Genomic DNA, 19,914 nt, shown 5'->3' on the forward strand with positions numbered 1-19,914 from the left:
CTGGAGGAAGCGGCTCTCAGTAGGGGATGTCAATGCAAACCCTAACTAGCAAGGTGAAAAATCAGTGCAGCCCAGGATGAATTTCAGAAGAGAATCAGGCTGGGTTTCAGAGTCAGAAGGCAGCACTCCCTTAGTTCTGTAGTTTAGTTGATAATCCTTTGTGGCGAGAAATCACCTTCCCTATATCTGAGTTTTTTGTTTTGTTTTTTTTTTTAGGTTTTTGACCCACTGGTGAACCTTCCAGGTAACTAATGAATAACAATGAATTCAGACTTCTCAGCAGTTCAGCACTAATCTTTGTATAAGATTTAGGGAAACCGCTTTTCTCTGTTTTGTTGTCTATAAACCTACAATCACATAAGGATGAGAAAAAGTCAGTGAAATATTTCATTTCTCACATAACTTGTAAAAACGAATCACTTTCAGAGCAGAATGAACAAGATACAAAGCAGGGTAGGGAGATGTCTATTTCACAAAACTACATCCCAGTTTCTGACCTAGATGAAATCCTGCATAAACATAAGATAATTCTTGTTATTTAACATATTCCATATTCAGGTTTAATAATTTGCCTTTAAGTTTACATCTTACAAATTTGCCAACTGAATTAAAACTCTCAAAATCAGAATGCAATGCTTCTTGGTAAATAAAACAGACTTTTAAGCAAAAAGAGGCATCAAAACAAAACTGAAATAATGTATCTATACTACAAGTGACAACATCTGAGACTAACTGGAGGGTTGAGGGGACCAAAGAACCATGAAGCAGATGGGACTATTTCAAATTTCTAGATAGAGAAACTGTCCTCAGGAGGAGAGCTGTCCACTTAGGTTGTCCAAAGAGCAGGTTCTTTCTATAGGTCATAAAGCTGTACATCAGAAAGGAACTAGGTTATCAAAGAGCCCCTTTTTAGAACACAAAATCAGTTTCTGTAACTCCTTTCCTCCTGAAAGTCTTTTATTCTCGACCTGAACTTACCCTTCCCTTAAAGAATTTTGGTGTTTTTGGATGTCCTCCATTTCAGCGGCAGAACATACAGAGAGCCAATATTCAGAAGTACCCTGTCAAACAGCACTTTTTGTGGGTGCTCTAAATGGGGACAACCACACACTGTACAGAAGTTACACCTCCAGTACTTACCTTTAGTACTGGTGGTGCACCAAATGCTCTCACTTATCTCACCTTATCAGCCTTAGAGACTGTAACTGCTATTTAGGCTTAAAAAACATGCAAAGCAATAATTTTTTTTAACGCACAAACCATCTATAGAAACATATTTGCATTTTGCTACACCTCTCATCATCCCTCAAATTATCTTCAGAAGGCCTGAAAAGGTGAAAATCTAACTAGCTAAAAAAATCAGCCAAACTTGAAAATTATTAAGCTACATCTTATAGTCATACATGGTTTTCCTGTATTCATCATTAAGGTTTCACAAAAAAACAGATTCAGGTAGGTAGTAGGACCCACATTACTTTTTCATAAATTATTCTCTCGTATTTTACATAGACATACAGTTCTGTGTCTATTCTTGGCATGTTTTAAGTTAAAATTTGATTATCTGTATTTACTAGTATTAGAAACAAGTGATTTTTCAATATGGACTATCCAACCCCTCAATATCTGTAAGAGGTGGTAGAGTTGGACTCAAAGCTGAGGCCAGCACTCCATTTGTTGGGTATATTTTTCCTGATTCTCACCTAGAACTGACACCTCAGGCAACCCCTTACTATCATTTGGCCCTGAAACTCCCTTTCAGGAGTTCTTTCTACCTTTAAATATAGTGTAAGAATATAATGAAGGCCAAAAGAAATTTCATCTGGGTTACTAATAACCCACAGCGGGACACAGCTCAAGTCAGATAACTTCGTTTGCATCATTCCAATTGGCAACAGTAAGTCAGAGGCAAGAGGGACCTCTGAAGTCATAGATGAGCCCCAGCTGTCCCTCAGCCCAAGGTCGAAGCCAATTTATTCCATAACCTTGTGCAAATGACAGTGGTTCCTCAGTATTCTCTCTCAAATAATTTAAACACTTCTCCTTTATCTGAAAGGGTTATTCTTAATAATGAACCCACCAAAGGGACACAGAAAACGAGAAAGAAAAATAAAAAGTAATACTGCAGAACGTTTCCACCCTAACAGTGAGGACCCCAGGTAACTTATATATCTGCAAAGACTTGAATTTTTAGAACATTTAAGAAAGAGAGAAATCACCATCCTAATTAATTTTAAAGCATACCAACCTTAGGTTTACGTATAACAAAGTCTTAAGGACTTTGCAGAAATATGCAGAAATAAGGATTTCAAATATTTCAGCCCTCAAATACACAAAGTCAAATAAGGCATAAGACCTATAGAGTAAACACAAAGCAAAACTACAATGTTTTAGTTAATGTGATCTAGGGCCCCTCTATTTTGTCCTGTAAGATAATTTAAATAGCTCTCTCTGTTGCAATGTCCAAATTTATTCAGACTATTAGAACATGATAGGCTATAAACTCCTCCAAAGTCTATGGTTGGTACAATCTAATTCAAAATATTAAAAAAATCTTCAGAGACTTTGAAGACTGTATCTGTTGTAAAATACAACTTGTAAACAAGAACATAATGTTATATTACTTACTGTAATCAATAAACGAGTTATACTTACTGTAATCAATAAATGAGTTAGAATAAGTAGTCTTTGAAACATTGTTCCAGGAGGCACTCAGTTTTCCTGTTTGGCTTTCAAATCATGCACACTTCTATGCATTACCTACTGATACCCCTGAACACTCACTTCCTAAGCTGATCCTGGATGTTCGCATGCAGCAAATAAATGAACATTTGCAGCTATCATACCATGCTAGTGCTGGTTTGTATAGTTATTTAACCATCTTGCTACATTTTTTCTTTATATATTAAGTGGAGGGGGAGAAAACCAAACAGCTGATATTATAAAAACTACTGGTCTCTAAATCTAACACAACTGAGACAAGAATAGAAAATCAGGAGGAGTGCTCGCTTCGGCAGCACATATACTAAAATTGGAACGATACAGAGAAGATTAGCATGGCCCCTGCGCAAGGATGACACGCAAATTCGTGAAGCGTTCCATATTTTTAAAAAGAAAAAAAAAAAAAGAAAATCAGGAGGAAGGAGAAAGCTTTAGCTTCACCTGGGCACTTGCTCACAGGACTTAAACCAGTTGACTGTGTTCAACTGAGAAAAAGGGCAAATGCAGGGAACATGCAGAAAACATTGGAAATAAATTATCTAAGATTATGTCTAAAAATGAAGCATAATTGGAATTCCAGAATGACTTACAATCTCTACAACTCCTCCCTTATTTTAGCCCATCGTCTTTTGAAGAACTAATACATTTTAAGGAATATACTGAATATGATATGAAAGAAACTTCCCGTGCTAAAAAAGAAAAAAACTGGCCCAAGACCAGTTTTTGTGTTTATTGAATGACTGTGTATGTATCTATATGAATGAAGATTAGAAAAAACCGCCTTGGCAATTAATAAGTGCAAACCAAGAAACAGTAATCCACAGCAAAAGTTGCTACACAAGAGACGTTTATTAATGTTCTGTTGTATTTACAGCTTTAACATAGCAAACCAGGGTGAATTATCACTTGGCAGAAAGCACATCACTCTACATTTATAACACATTGGTCTCTGCTAACACATTGTAAAAGCAAGTAGTACAGTATGTTAGGGATCATCTCAAAAGTTCCAAGCTAATTCTTTCTTTGCTCCTAGTACCTAATCCCCTCTCTACTCTAGCCCCTGGCCTAATCATCAGGAGACAAAAGAAAAAGAAAAAAGGGGGCAGGGATTCCAATCATATAGAAAGTGTCGAGAATTGCAATTTATTAGTAATTATGCTGCATTTGTCCTTGTCCTTTCTATTTTATACAGTGACAACACCTTTACAATCCCTTAGGTACACAACACAGAATAAGATACTGCAAAATTAGAATACAGACTATAAGAAATTAACACTTATTTTTTACCAATTAAGAACATATTCTTGACCACACTTTAAATGTATTTTGCACTATGATTTTGCTTCCAGGTGTTCACAGTACAATTAAATAAATTTCTAGATTAATTTTAACAGCAAAATGGATTATGTGCAGAAATGCAGTCATAACAAAAGTTTTAACTTTTGAGAAAACCCCTTTTTTAAATGGCCAGCATTATACATATCTTACACTAAAATATTTAATTCCAAATTCGTTTTGAGATGGAGGATGAATAAAAGCAAGATTGCCCCCTACTGACTACAGGGACAAGGCTCATGCTATTTAAAATGACTACAAACAATAGATAAGGCATTATTAATACATCACAGACTTGACTGCGAGAGCTTTTTCAAACATTAACCACTAATGATTCAATGATTACAGAATTTTGCATTAACTATTAAAATTTTACACCTAGGAACAAATAGAGAGAAATGATCTTTGTCAACAGTACTTTATTTTTTAAAGCAGGTGATGATTCCTCTGTGTTCCACATCTTGATTCACTTCCTGCAGGTGTTCTCTTGCTTCTTGGGAGAGAATTCATAAATGCAGGAAGGCCTTTGCCAGAAAACATCTGCCAGAGAAGGATATTGAATATTGGAACTCTGGTTAGGTTGTTATTTTGGCTAAAAGAAGGATGTAGTCACAAAAGAAGGCAGGATGTTTGGAGACATAAGAAGTACATTTTAACATAGCTTTAAGATTACTATACACTGACATCATAGTATTCAATAAACATTACATTTTTGGTTCTTAAAGTTATCAAGGTCTCCAGAACTAGGAAAGACTTAAATGCTTTCTCTAAATCCCATGAGGTCAGGGATCGTTTTCTCTCTCTCTCAACCTAACACAAGAACAGAATTCAAGGAGCACTTCATCCCACACTTAACACCAATGGCAATGACTGAAACTTGGGGACAAAGAGACAGCAGAATCCAAATGCGTAGGCAATTTTCCAAACACACTGTTTACCCTGCCAGTTCTGCCAGATCTCACATGAAAGATTTCCAACAGGGATGCCAGTGATGTCATGCTATCCTTGGAGCACAGCAAAGTTAGAAAGCAGATGTAAACTCACAGGAACCAATAATTAGGGGAAAAAAGTTACTGTATTTTGGGGGAGGTTATCTCTGGGAGACAAAAAAAAGTGTATGCAGCCCCAATTTTATAAAGCAATTTACATGACTCAAATAAATACTCTCAAAATGATGTCCATTTATTATAAATGCAATTTTCATGTAACACTTTGATGAATTTTTGTATTGGCATATAAACTGGTTTGGTTCTCATGGAAAAAATACAAATAACTCCCTGTATTAGTGCCAAAAAAATACTCTAAAGAGATATATTAACACTTAATAAAAGCTTATTGAGAAACTATGTTGTGGTACCCTACACCAAGTGAAAGTTGGATGGGCTCATACCTAGGCCCTTCCTTCTTTCAAAATTACTGTAAAAGCCACAAGCAGCCCTTTTATAGACTGATTAGACTACTGCATACATCTTTAAAAAGTTGACAAGATGCAGAGAAGCTACAAGTCTGGAAGAAATCAACATATTCTTTTTGAACATTAATATTTTCCCAAACTCCAAATTCAGTTGGTGTTTTGATCTGAAGCAAACCAATGATACAGATGTAACAGCAACTCTTCTTTAGGGAGATTTCAGAATGTGCAAGGACAAAGACACAGGAATATAAGGATTCCTGAAGCCAAGTTGAACCAAAAATAAAATCTGTCTGGTAGGCAGATGACAAATAGATTTCTGCAATGAGGCTAGTTAGACTCATTACAAGTCTACGTAAATTCAGTTTTTATCAGTTACCACTAATAAACAAAAATTGATATAATAATTACTATTAGGTCAAAACACTAGAGTTTTGCCAAGAATATGAGATACAGTCCAGATAACTACCAGGTCACTTAGTTCACACTATGTGCATGGAGATAAGTTAGTTTTAGCAGATCCCTCAAAGTCAGAGCCACCCAAAAGACACTAAAAAATCCATTAAGAGGTCCTACCTACTGTAAAGCAGAAGGAATACTATTCAACATTCTGTAATATCCTATATGGGAAAAGAATCTGAAAAATAATAGATATATGTGTATGTATAACTGAATCACTTTGTAGTACACCTGAAAATAACACAACATTGTAAATCAACTATTCTCCGGTATTAAAAAAAATCCATTAAAAGGTACTAGATAGGTCTACTAATCAGTGATCTCATTCACCATACAAACTCCAAATGAAAAAGATTGCTATAGAGGTATTCACTGCTCTCTACGACTCAGAGGCCTGTTGAGATCAATTTGACTCATAGGTTGCTACAAAAACAATGATGGAATGTAAACTGGAAAAGAGACAGGTTTTAGGGACTGTGAATATCACCACTAAACTTTAGATCAGATCACTTCAGAAACAAGGGAATACAGCAGCCTATGCGATTTCTTCTTGGACCCTGTGTGATTTTTTTTTAAGCAAAAATTCCACGGGAAATATTTTCTACTGTACTGGTACTTTACAACACAGCCCAAATAAGTCAAACTAACTTGAGGTGAACTGGAAATAAAGATGTATTAAGGAGGAGGGGGAAGATTATAGAAAAAAAGAAAATGAAAACATTTATCATCATATGCAAAAAAGGTAAGAAGATATCTGATGCCTAGAATGTATAACTCAGCAGATCACAGCAATCACTATCTAATTATGAAGGGTCCCATCTCATTAATGCTGTCAGGGCTTATAAACTTTCTTCCTCTCCTATTTCAGAAGTAGTTGAGGTATCAAATTTAAGATCCATTATACTTTGCATATACAAGTACTTTTGGAGTAGAGTTAGAATCAGGTTAACTGTGTTACCACCTTATAGTTACTATGTATAGCTAACTCCTCAATTATCTGGCAGCATCAAAGGAAGTGGGACTTGATGAAATTTATTTTCCAGTTAATTGGTAAATAAGATAAAGTATGGACACTTTATATTTTTGACCATTTCAGATAAAGATGTTTCTAAAAGGTATCTGTTTCTTTTCATACAACATAGAAGGAACATATTGTTTTTCCTGCTTCCTCATAGTCACACACTTCTTGATGCCACTGTGCCTAGCTCTAGCCGTGTCTTTTGGCTTTTCTTGCTGTGAGGCAGGAAACCAGATTTCCTTTATAAGCTTAAATGAGCTCCAGAAGGGAACCCGAGAGCTACCCTGTGATGATAGTATATGAGCTTTAGTGTTCAGCTTTTATAATACCTATTATGGCTGGTAAGAAAGAAGATCTTTTGAGGGTATTTCAAGGTTTGTGTGTGTGTATCCCATATTTTGGGCAGCCTTGTGTGTGTGTACACTATATTTTGGGCAGTCTTAACTAGAAAAGTCACTATCCTCATACATTTTTCTAGTACAGTGCCAGACCTTAGCATGGGAATTGAGTTATTTTTCTCTACAGCAAAGTTATTTTAGCAATTTCCTATCTGTGGCTTTCTGGCAAAAGCAAGCCCACAGCTAGCTTTTAACCAGTGATACCTCCAGTAAAGAAAGTAAGAGGTCTCAGTGAAAGAAAATCTTCATATCTTACATGATGGTTTTCTACCACATCTTCAAACTAAACTAAATCTCCTATGAACTAGAGAAAGAAAACATTCTATTTCTGGTTCTGGATGGACAGTTCCTACCTGTGTCAATGAATAAAGGAAATTCAGTCCCATGGGATATTATAGCTTTGTGGATTCCTTCTGAGGATGCTGAAAATTAGTAAGGAAGTCATTAAAATTCTAAATGCTGCTCTAAGTCTGTAAACCCCTAATTTAGAGCTCTGAGTCCTCTAGGCATGTCAGGGATGATTTCAAATCAACTAGGATATCAAAGTCAGACAGGAAAGCAATGAAACCCCATTATGCCCTCCACTGAAACACCTCTAAGTTTCCGACAACTCCTAAAAGTGTTGTAATGCTTCTGACTCCAAAACACAGAGAATACCAGATCTATAATACCCCTTCACAGCTCCAACAGCATTACTGCTTAACTAAGGGCTGCCTACTTCAAATCATAACTCTAAATATGCACTGTTTTACATTTAGAATATATCTATAAAACATTTCAGAAATTTTAGGAAGTCAAAACAATAACAACAAATTTTACAAAAAAAAATCCTCAAAGTCCCTAACAATACAGGAAAACTGCAAAGTTCAGGCTCTCTCTCCACTTCCATTGTCACATCAACCTGTCCTGTATTAGATGCAAGATAAAGAATGTATGCATCCCCTAATGAAGCCAGAAGTTGCCTTCGACCAGAAGAATGAAGTGACCAGACAGAGGTGTGGCCTCATTCATTTAGAAATTCAAAGCCACCAATACACAAGATCTACAGAATCTGTGAAGGAAGGAAGGCAGAGAGGGAGGGAGGGATCTGTCCTCTCAGGGTACTGTGGGCACCAGTGGATGAGGGGAAATGTGGAGGGGGGTTCAGAAGCTCATCATCAGGAGAACTGTGACTACCCCCAAAGACTTAACTTTGAACCTACGGTAGGTAAGAGTTAAAGCGAAGGATCAGAAGTAACTATAAATTATAATCAGACATACAGAAGGAGAAAAAAGATGACAATGGTAACTACATAAAACTACTAAAACCACACAAAACATCTGACAAGCTTCTTAAAGTCAGGATGTAACAGATACATCACAGGGGTTAGGGCGCAGGCGAGTGTGTCAATGTCCATCTGCACCCAGACTATGTAACCCAATTCAAATTCAGGACACACCATGTCTCAGGACATTTTAAACATGTAATAAAGCATTCTTTTTCTCGAAAAAAAAAAAAAAAAGTCATAAATATAAAGACTAAAACTGTCTCTCAAATAAAAGTACACACTCTTTTGAAGAAACTGACTTTAACCAAAAGAACCTAGGTTCTTTACATGCTTTAACTTTTTAAGAATGCTTTATGAATATACTCTACCATGCATGTATCTGAACTTTTCTGTCACTAATAACCTTTTGTTGCTTATACAAGCACATTGTACATGTATATGTACGAGTACATGTATAATGCTTATTTCAGTATCTGACATATTGAAAAGTTGACAAGTATTAGTTATTACTATTATGCTATGCTTGAAAACATTTTTATTTCACTTAAGAAGTTATCATATTATTCTGTTGCTTAAAGACTTTCAACACCCTCTCACAATCTGGCAAATTAAATACGATAGATATTTTCTTTTCTAGAAGCACATATTCTGAGACTACCATGAAATCTTCAAAACTGAGAATGCTACTCTGTACCCTAAGACCACAACAAATCTTCAAAACCGAAAACTCCACTCTTAGCATATGATTACTTACAAAAACTATGAAATAACCCAACAGCAAATACAGGCTCACATGGAATCAGCCTTGTGTTGAGCCAATACGTGACTGGGTTTAAAGGACTGTGAGTTCGAAGGTTCCACTGCAAATGGGCTTAGTGTTCAAGATATTTGAGAATGCTCTCAGCTTGACTTTTCAGCCTTAATTCTCAACACTCATTTATGTTACAAGCTGCTTCCTTTGAGCCAGCTACATACTTCTCTACCTCTCTTCCTATTCAACACTGCCTCAGGTGACTCTAAAAGGCTTCCCCACCCAACATTTTCCACTATCATTTTCCATATTACACTTTCTAGGTTTATCTCAAGGTTTATCTCAACTGTTACAACCTTCACAAATCCTTGCCCGATGTGTTCAACTAGCCTGGCTCTACCTGTCCTTAACAGTCTTAAGGAACAAAGAATCAGTTCCAAGAAGGCCCATCAGATTTTGTTACCAGAGACTTCTCTCTGGTGTACTCTTCCCCAAGATTCCCTGTCTCCTCCTTTTTGCAGCTGGTGATGCAAGATGGAGTCAGCCTCTGGGGAAAACCATGGGGGAACCAAACAGCCTTGGCAAGGCTTAGTCCTCCTGTTCTAGGCAGGAGAAAAGGCCCTTTTCTCCCCTTCCTTTCCTTGGGTTTGACTCTCCCACCAGAATGGTAACATCAGGATGTGAACCTGAAGAAAAAGCCCAGGAAAAGTCCCTCATTGATTTTAGGAGATGGAAGCCTTGGTAGGCTTGTCAGTAGCCATAAGGAGTTCCTCAAGTACTGTGGACTCTCCCAGCTCTGGGTTTAGGGGCCCCACAAAACAGAGCTTAATGATTAGGCCTGAAAGGTTCCTTCTCACTACTTACCTCTGGAACTAGTACAACCCAAGCAGTGGCTTCAGGATTCACGATTCAAAGATTAAGGACCCTGAGTCCTAGTCAACTCTCTTCTGCATTGTCCAAACATGAGATAATGTTGTCTCCTCTGGTAGTTTTTCTAACTTGCCTTTTAAGAAAGTTTTTTCATAGAAACACTCCTTACTAAACTAGAAACTAAAAGGAAAGGACTATGGCTTCCTACTGCCTCTATATCCCCTACCACAGGTTGTATATTCTACTCTAAACGTGAACAGTAATCTACCCATGCATCACATGATTACACTGGGACTGGAATAAAGTTTGTTTCTTTAATACCTTTAATAAATAAAGAGAACTCTGGTCCTGGGGAGATTTGAGAAATTTTCTGGCATCTTCCGAACTTTTGCATAATTGATAAATCCTCTGAGAAACAGGAGAAAGCCTAATTTAAAAAAGAAAAGTCAAGAATGAGTTTAGAATTCACACATTAACTCCAATCCCAGAAATATCCCTCCTGATACCAAAAACTTCATTTTTCTGTTATCAGAAAAGCTATCAAACCATAATTTCCTCTAAAATTTTCAAAGGATTTGATTTTACACCAAATTTTCCATTTCTCAGTGAGAACATATAATCTCAAGGGCCAAAAAAAAAAGTCTCTTTTGCACATTCAGAATCTAATTGGTCTAAAAGAAAACAAAAGACAAGATGGGGCCAAACATTTACATCATTTACTTTTGGAAGCCTCATTGAGAAGCATTATCAAAACCTCCTCTCCTTACCCACCCCAGGATCTTAGTTCCTCAACCAGGGACCAAACCTATGCCCAAAGCAGTGAAAGCGTGGAGTCCTAACCACTGGACAGCCAGGGATTCCAAAACTTACTTTCTGAGTTCCAAAAAAGTATTCCAAGATAATTAACACTAAAAACAGAGAGGTTATAAACAGTGTTTTTCTCAAATAAAAAAATGTCATCCTTTCTTGTTATGGCTTCTTTTTTTTGTCAACAGTACACAATGCTGTCCACTAGATGTCAGGCTGCCCTTACCTTCACAAGAATTCTGTCTCAACTCTAAATTCTATTTCTCTATTCTTAATTTAGGAGTCAGCAGGGAAGATGATGAGCTCCCTCCAGTGGTAGCTCACACATTCCTGGCCCTCCTCCTCCAGAGATGGCCCCTGGTCTTACACACATTTTCCAAATGGCTTTATGGAGATATAACTTACATATCACAAAGCTTACCCATTTAATGTGTACAATTCACTGGCTTTTAGTAGTTAAAACTATAATCCAATTTCAGAATTCTTTATCATCCCTAAAACTATCTGTACCCATTAAGTAGCCATTCCCCATTTCCTACCCTCCTCCCATCTCACCGGCTCTGAGCAATAACTTTCTTTTGGGTACATTTTAAACTATACTCAAGCAGTGGAAGATGCCCTGCACTCAGTCAGAAATGATATCAGAAAAAAGAAAGAAATGATATCAGGCAGCAACCAAGAGTCATCAGCACCGAGCACAGTGAAAACTACCCTGTTTGGCACCAAAATGAGCGACAATACAACCTAACTCGAGTCAAAGGATGGGTGCCATATGGGAATATAGGTCAGCTTTGCTAGATATTTCAATTTTAAAAAGGTTAAAAAAAATCAGATATTTTATGTGAAAGTTCTTGGCTTTTATATGACGTGTGTGCGCTAAGTATGTGGGTTAAATCGCTTCGGTCATGCCTAACTCTGTGACCCTGTGTACTGTAGCCCATCAGGCTCCTCTATCCATGAGATTCTCTAGGCAAGAACACTAGAGTGGGTTGCCATGCCCTCCTCCAGGAGATTTTCCTGACCCAGGGATCGAACCCACATCTCTTATGTCTTCTGCATTAACAGGCAGGTTTTTTACCACTTGCGCCAGCAGGGAAGCCCATTTAATGATGACAACTAAAAAAAATAACTTCTGAAAATAACTACGGAACATACAAGCCACAACTACAGGCTAGATGTAGCTTATGAGCTGCCAGCTCAAGAACTTTGTATAGACCCGGTCTTTGCAGGAAAACCATCCCCCGCTTAAAAACTAAATAAATAAAAAAACAGTAACAACAACAAAAGATTCTCTCTGCAAGGAGTGCCAAAGATGACTCAAACATTGGATCCAAATGTACTAAGTACATCTGAGGTCTCACCATTTTCTGCTTACCACTAAGCAGTAAGACAGCAAGAATGATCAATTATAAAATATTATAAACTCATCTCCCATGAAACTTTAATAGAGGAAGGAAATCAGCCTATTAGATTTCTTTAAATTATCTATGTTGTCAACAATCAACCTAAAATTATGCTTAATGGCTCTTCTTTGGCTTATTCAGGATTTGCTTGGACTTTAGGCTTGGGAGAAGATGAGGAGTCAGACTTTCTCTTAAAGATACAGTCTGGAGAATAGCAAGTCAAGGAACTACTTCTCTAAAGTAACTCTCCTGTAGGTTGTTTTTTTTTAATTATTAAGTTTCTCAGTAATCAAGAGAAGGGGTAAAAATCACTATGTATCTTTCCTTGGAAAGCTGTGACCAAGAGTAGAATAAAATGATGCTACTGGGGAGGTAGGGGATGGCATCATGAATGACTTGTATTTTCTAAGTAAAATTTAGAGTCATCAGTGCATGACTCTGTTACCCAAGGCAAAGCAGGTAGGCCCTGAATATATTAAGCAGCTTTTGGTCATGGGCTCTACACTGTGCTAGCCAGACCCATTAGCAACCCTGGGAACCAAAGATCCAAATTGAGGAGATAACAAAAAGGCCTGAGACAGAAGAAATGTTAGGATAGGAGAAAATGATGCCACAGAAGCAGAGTGAGACAATTATACCACCTTTAACAGCCGCAAGATGCCCCTTCTATTGTCTTGTAGAAATGATAGCAATGATGATGGTCTGCTATTATATCATACAAATTTTCTCTACAAATAATGAGGAAGCAACTCTGCTCATTTCTTTAAGATGTCTTGGAAGAAAAGATTTTACAATAAAAAGTTACACTAGTAAGTATAATCTTAAGACCAACTACCTGAAATGGCTGGTATGTTTAAAAAAAAAAATCTTATTCTCATCAAGAGCAAACTAAAGAATTCTGGACAGCCAATGGTGGTTCTTCCAGAAGTTATGCAAGACAATATATTTTCTGTTTTCTACTGATATATCCAACTGAAGATAGGCCACATACACTCATGAGTAGTTCAGTAGGTTACAGTATACCTATAAGCAGTTTGGGGTTGAGCTTGTGAACCCTTTGTGGCAATAACTCACAAGGGGGAAAAAAAATCTCAGGACTATAAAAAGTCATCTTATTGGTATGCCCCTCTGGCAACATGGAAAATGTGAGAAGTGTGTATGGACGGGTTAGGAAAAATTTACCACCACTAAGAGACATTCTATGAATATGTATGCTACTCTGATGGTGATAACAGCCTAATCTTTGACATATTTTAAAAAGTATACTTATTATCGCTAATATATTACTGTATAGAAAGAGAGATGAAGCTTTACTAAAAGTAATTTTACTTCTAAAATTTAACATAATCTTTTCTCTCCTTTGTTTTAAAAGCACTTACCTAGAACCAGGAACACCCACCAGAGCCAGTACTGACCATCAAAATATCCAGGGAAGTAAGTGGAAAACTGAAAAATAAAGCAAAATACTTTAAGAGAACCTCTGCAGGTATTATTTCACATTTCAGCTTAAGGGTTTATAAAACACAAGATCTTATCTTGTACACAAAAGCTGTTGCTCATTTAGTGCTTACAAAAATTTCTAAAAATTTAGTCAAAGTATTTTATACAGTACAGATTTGAAATGATTACAGTATTTGCTAATATACTTCCTTTCATAGAAAAGCAATCTTGAAATACGATAGCTTTCAGCTTTACATACTCCTTGTTTTGAAAGTGCTCAAACCTGTTTGTTTTTTAAAAAATATTTTTCCCCTTTTAGAAACATGTCTTTTTTTAAGAGAAATTTTATTTATTTTTGGCCTTGCTGGGTCTTCGTTGCCGTGCAGGCTTTTCTGTAGTTGTGAGAGCTGGGGCTGCTCTCCAGTTTCGGTGCACAGGCTTCTCACTGCTGTGGCTTCTCTTGTTGCGAAGCACAGGCTCGAGAGCACGCAGGCTTCAGTAGCTGGTGGCCTGTGGGCTCAGTAGTTAAGTCTCCCTGGCTCTAGAGCATAGGCTCATTAGTTGCGGCACATGGACTTAGTTGCTCTGTGGCATGTGGGATCTTCCTGGATCAGGGATCAAACCTGTGTCTTCTGCATTGGCACACAGATTCTTTATCAGTGAGCCACCAGGGAAGCCCCAGAAATATGTCTTGATGATACTTTTATTTTGCTTACGCAGTGCCAAACTCAACTATATTTGGCCTCCTTTCTAATGGTCCCTGATTTTGTTCTTGCCCTTTCAGCCATGCCTTGACCTTGGAAGCTTTACCATGTACATGATGATAATCCCATTCCTTTGCCAGGGACTATATAGCACATGATACCATTGTGGCCAGTGGGAACTAAGGGCTGCTAGAAAATATTCTTAGTTCTTAAAAAGAAAGGGAGAGGAAATAGTTTCCTTTCTTCTGAGCACTGTTGTGTCTCTAATGTGATGCCTGAAACTGCCATGGCTATCTTAACCCTAAGGGAAGAGCAGCTATACTAACATGCTGAGCCACCTGTCAACTGTCCTTGATGATGTCAGTGAAACATTTAACTGACCTCCATGTCAGGACTTATTTTTACAGAAAATAAAATTTCCCCAATGTTTTCTAAGCCATTTTTGAGCTACATATTCTGTTACTCAAAAGACCATCCTAATTGATAACAGCTGATTAATTCTTTTAAAAATTTAGTAAAAATAAAAAGATTGGTAACTACTTTGATCTTGCTTCTGTTGAAGACGTTAACACAGTCTAGAGTTTAGCACAGTTTGAGCATTAAAATAGTTTTATTTCTTGATTAATAAGATTTAGAGAAGGAATGAAAAACTTCTTTATAGCTTGAGTTCGTAACCTAAAGACTATGTTTTAGGAGAGTATATGTTAGTTGTCTAGGAGAAAAGCCCATAATTTTTATCAGATTCTCAAAGGAACTTGGAATTCTAAAAATGCTAACTGCCTTAGAATAAATGACTTTGAAAAACTTCATGGCTCAGTCAACACCCATTAGTTAATAATGCCAATTTATGATAAACACCTTGGTTTTATATTATAAAGTTAACAATGGCAGTAAACTTATCTGAAATCACAGGACACTTTAAGAGACTAGATCTTTTACAACTTTAAATTACTTCATGCAATTCTAACTAACTGGTAACTCCTACATCACTTAAGATCTCTCTCTTATTTACTTTAGAGATAAGGGCCCCTAATGGAGTAGGGCTTGTTGAACAGTTCTGGCTCTCCAATCACCCTGGTATAACCAATGATGCTACTTACAACCAAACTTGGAAGGGAAGAAGGTTGAGAGAGAGGAAGGGGGAAGAAAAGAAGAGAGGGGAAGAGAGAAGAAGGACTAAAACTTCAGTAGCATTAATGAGAGGAATGTCTGCTTTTGATGGATACCAGAAAGTTAATAGACTCTTATTATAAAAACAACTAATTTCAGAACAAATACATGTATTATCACATTATAAACATTAAAAACAGAGAAAGCAGCTGAACAAGGATAGATGTCCTAGGGCCACTGATATTTTGTAGACTTGACTACAAAACTTGTGTAGATGAACCAGCTACACCTGATCTAGGTTCAATTTTATGAAACCAGAACAAAGACAAACAAAAAAAAAATCATTTTAAATGTTGAGATAATTCCAAAAAAGCAAATGAAAAAAAGTTAAATATTCAAAATTATTCCACTCATTCTTCTCCAGAGACTATCACTGCTGGTGTACAACTTACCCTCACAATCAGGATCCACTTAATTAGAGAGAGACCAAATCCTGAAATGGCCCCATATCTTCCTGCAGCTGAAGTGGTCAGGCAAAAAGACAGGAAGAACCCAATCCAGTTAAAGAGGAATGCCACTGTAAAAGCCGAGAGAAGAAAAGAGGCAGGTCAGACACGTCCTGTTATCCAAGGAGCAAGAGTTCTAAGGGTGCACTCTGCATTTACTTCTGTTTAAATGGCTGTCCCAAGAATAAACGAGCTGAGCCCACCCTCCACAACTCTTACCTCACTTCCCCAAAATTGCCATCCTCTGTCTTCCTCCCAAAAGCAAACAAGAAAGCACAGTTTCTAAATATCAAGTGTTTTATTATTACATCTAGTGCTATACACTTTAAGAAATAACTTAATATCACCAAACTGCATACTTATGACTTGCACCCTTTACTGTATATGTTGTACCTGAGTAATTAAACATTATTTGAACATTAAATTAGTGCCCCTAAATAATCTGATTCAAGTCATTCATCCTCTTGCTTCTGTAAACTTTGACAGCTTACACAATGCGTTACCTCTAAAAACACTGCACTTCCTTCATATCTTTTTAATACAGCAAATAAAAGAAATAGTTGCTCAGTCCCAAGTCAGGCATATGGAAAGTTAAATGCAAAATAACATCAAGTGGGAAAAATTAGGCTGACTTTGATGTGTTGGAAAATAGAAGCATGCAAAACAGAATTCATCAGACAAAGGCATTTACTTCCTATTTTACAGGTCAAGAATGAGTAGGAGGAATGCTTAAGGGGTTCTGGAGATCAGAAAAATGAAGCTCAGCTCAAGTAAAAATGTAGCATCCCCCATAACTGCTTTAATTATATTTTCCATAGATACTCATGGAAATTGAAGATAGAGACAGGAAATTAAGACGAAAGTGTACTGTGCTTTGAACGTGTCAGTAAAAAGCATCAAATACATAAAATTATTAAAATATTAGCTCAATTAGTTCTTTTAATTTCATCATATTCACTCAGAATCTAAAGCACTCTAGTTTGGGGGGAGGGGCTCTACTGTGTGTATACACTTACTGAAGAAAGTTAACATGAAAATCCCATCGTTTCCTATCCTCATCTGGTCAGGATCATCAAACTCCTCCCGACCTGCAAACTCCTCATCCTAAATGAAAAGAAAAGGTAAGTTCACAATAAATTACTTCAAGGCAAGGAAAGACATCAAGAAAAACTGAGAAAGGGACAAAAGTGACTTCCAAGGAGAAAATGTACTGCTTTGGCTCAATTTAAAACTAAGAGCATTAACGTTTAGTATACGTTAAATTTTTCATTGGTCTTCTAAGATAAAATTTTTTCTGAAATGAAAGGAATGTTTCACTTTGTAACCCAAGTTCTTTAACAATGTATTTCAAAAATTATAAAGTTCACAAAGAACTATTCACTCTTCCTTATATATATACATATATATATAAACATAAAGAAATATACATATAAAGAAAAAGGAGAAAATTCTCTTACACATTTGGCTTAAATGCTAGAATATCAGTAATACAGGGCCTGTTTAGCCCAGAATATTAGTAATCCTGGGCCTATTTAGAAGATACCATTGCTTAGCTCAAGAGTTTTATGAGAATGACTTAGTGGGGGCAGGTGGAAGAAGATACTGTGAACATATATGAAGAGTCTAACAGTGCTGCCCATGCTCAACTCCGGAACTGTTTATTTATATCGATATACAGGTCTGAAACAACCTCACTTCCAATCTTATTGGCAGAGAGAATCCTTTCCATCCTAACCAGAAAACAGAATTGCAAGCCTAGAAGGAACATGATCTTGACCAACACTGACACCAACATATGTAGCCTACCTTTTTCTTTAATTTTTAAAACTTATTTATTTATGGCTGTGCTTGGCCTTCGATGTTACACACGTGCTTTTCTCTAGTTGTGGCGAGCAAGGGCTACTGTTCATTGAGATGCATGTGCTTCTCACTGCAGTGGCTTCTCTTGTTGCTTCTCTTGAGCACGGACTTCAGTGCGTGTGGGCTTCAGCAACTGTGGTGGCACAGTCTTAGTTTGCCTGCTCCATATGGGATCTTCCCAGACCAGGGATTGAACCCGTGTACCCTGCACTGGGACGTGGATTTTTAGCCACTGGATCACCAGGAAAGTCCCCTACCTTTTCAACTAATTGTAGGTATGTGTTGAAATATTGGGAAAAAAAAATGAATACACACTTCAAGTGGTAGATTTATACACAATCCAATGAGGGTTCCTCAAATGAAAAATAAATAAACAAATAAAGAAAATTTTAGGGAGAACCAAAACTTGCCCTACACAGAAAAGGGATGGGGACATTCCTAATAAACTGTTAACTTATGCCCCTGAAGAATGGGAAACAAAGAAGTGGAAGTAGCAGCTTCATCTAATTTACCATCTTTCCTCTAATGTTTGAAATTTATACAAGAATGGGTTCTCTCGTATTTTTTAAAATAAGGAATACCTAGTATTCTGAATTCATATTAGCAGGAAGAACAGGCTTTGCCAAATTCGAAAGTAACTGTTTTGTGGGAGTCCCTGGTGATCAGTGGTAAAGAATCTGCCTGCCAATGCAGGGGACATGGGTTCCGGTCCGGATCTGGGAAGATCCCACATGCTGCAGAGCAACTAAGCCCATGTGCCCGAACTATTGAGTCTATGCTCTAGAGTCCAGGTGCTGCAACTCCTGAGCTCACGTGCCACAACTATCAAAGCCCATGTGTTCTGGAGTCCATGCTCTGCATGAGAGAAGCCACTGCAATGAGAAGCCTGTGCACTGCTACAGAGCAGCCCCCGCTCACGACAACCAGAGACAAGCCAGCACAGCAATGAGGACCAAGCACAGCCAAAAATAAAGATAAATAAAATAAAAAGAGAGAAACTGTTTTGTGCATAACTATTCAAAATAAACTACCAAAATACATGGAAGTAATGCCTAGTAAGACTATAAATGTCTTCTAACCATTCTTTCTATCTTGGTATCTCTAGTCCCAGAATTCCTCCTTAAATTGTCACCAGGTTACTGTTTCTAAAACACCACACTTGTCTTATCATACCCACGCTTAAAAACTTTGAAGGATTCTGTGAGACCTACATGTAAAGTCTAAATGTCTCAGCCTAGCATTCGGAAGATTCTACGACCTACAGTTCTGGCCAAACTCTTTGCTGAACCAACACCAATCACTACAACCACAGAAACTGACCTGTACCTGGCTGAATCACATCTGCTTTCCGAGCTTTCCCCTCTGGAATGTTCTTCTCCATCAAAACTCAGGGCCCACTTCAAATCCCATCTTCCCCATGATCGCAAGGTTAAAGTCACAATTCTTAATGCTCACTGCTCTTGTGCTGCCCCTTAAGATACAGGTCTTTGTGGGCCTTTTCCCTAGTTGGACTTTAAGCTCTTGTATGGCAGGAGCATTGCCTTATACAAAGCCTTCTATCTATCCACTGCAAAATACATAGCAAATTGTATATAAAAGTGTTCCATACATATTTGTCAAATAATAGAACCCCTTAAGAAGTTCTTAAATGTGTATATTTGTGAAATAAAACAGAGTTCTGTGATTAAGCAGCATTAATCTCCTGGTCTATTTCTATGGGACAGTTACCATAATTCAAGAGGTCTAGAGAGTAGATACAAGGACTTTGGAGTCTAAAATGTCTGGGCTTGACTCACCTATGCTACTTTAATTAGTTATATGACTTTGGGAAATTTTTAATCTCTTTGGGTCTCAAT

General features: G+C 37.2%; 1 protein-coding gene and 1 non-coding gene across 2 annotated transcripts in view; one reads left to right on the forward strand and one right to left on the reverse strand.

The window, feature by feature from the left end:
- The first annotated feature begins 2,998 nt into the window (after positions 1-2,998).
- On the forward strand, positions 2,999-3,105 carry LOC122441186. Its single transcript, XR_006269306.1, has one exon. It is a non-coding gene; the product is annotated as a U6 spliceosomal RNA (small nuclear RNA).
- A 443-nt stretch (positions 3,106-3,548) lies between these two features.
- Positions 3,549-19,914, reverse strand: part of NDFIP1 (Nedd4 family interacting protein 1) — a 48,537-nt gene continuing 32,171 nt past the window's right edge. Inside the window, exons 4-8 of the mRNA XM_043465153.1 lie at positions 17,215-17,302; positions 16,145-16,269; positions 13,818-13,884; positions 10,550-10,655; positions 3,549-4,593 (exon numbers count right to left, since the gene is read on the reverse strand). Coding sequence (XP_043321088.1) covers positions 10,552-10,655; positions 13,818-13,884; positions 16,145-16,269; positions 17,215-17,302 — 384 coding nt within the window. The 3' untranslated portion in view covers positions 3,549-4,593; positions 10,550-10,551. The remainder of the gene's footprint in view (positions 4,594-10,549; positions 10,656-13,817; positions 13,885-16,144; positions 16,270-17,214; positions 17,303-19,914) is intronic.

The sequence above is a fragment of the Cervus canadensis genome, chromosome 4, assembly GCF_019320065.1.
Source record: "Cervus canadensis isolate Bull #8, Minnesota chromosome 4, ASM1932006v1, whole genome shotgun sequence".
Classification (NCBI taxonomy): domain Eukaryota; kingdom Metazoa; phylum Chordata; class Mammalia; order Artiodactyla; family Cervidae; genus Cervus; species Cervus canadensis.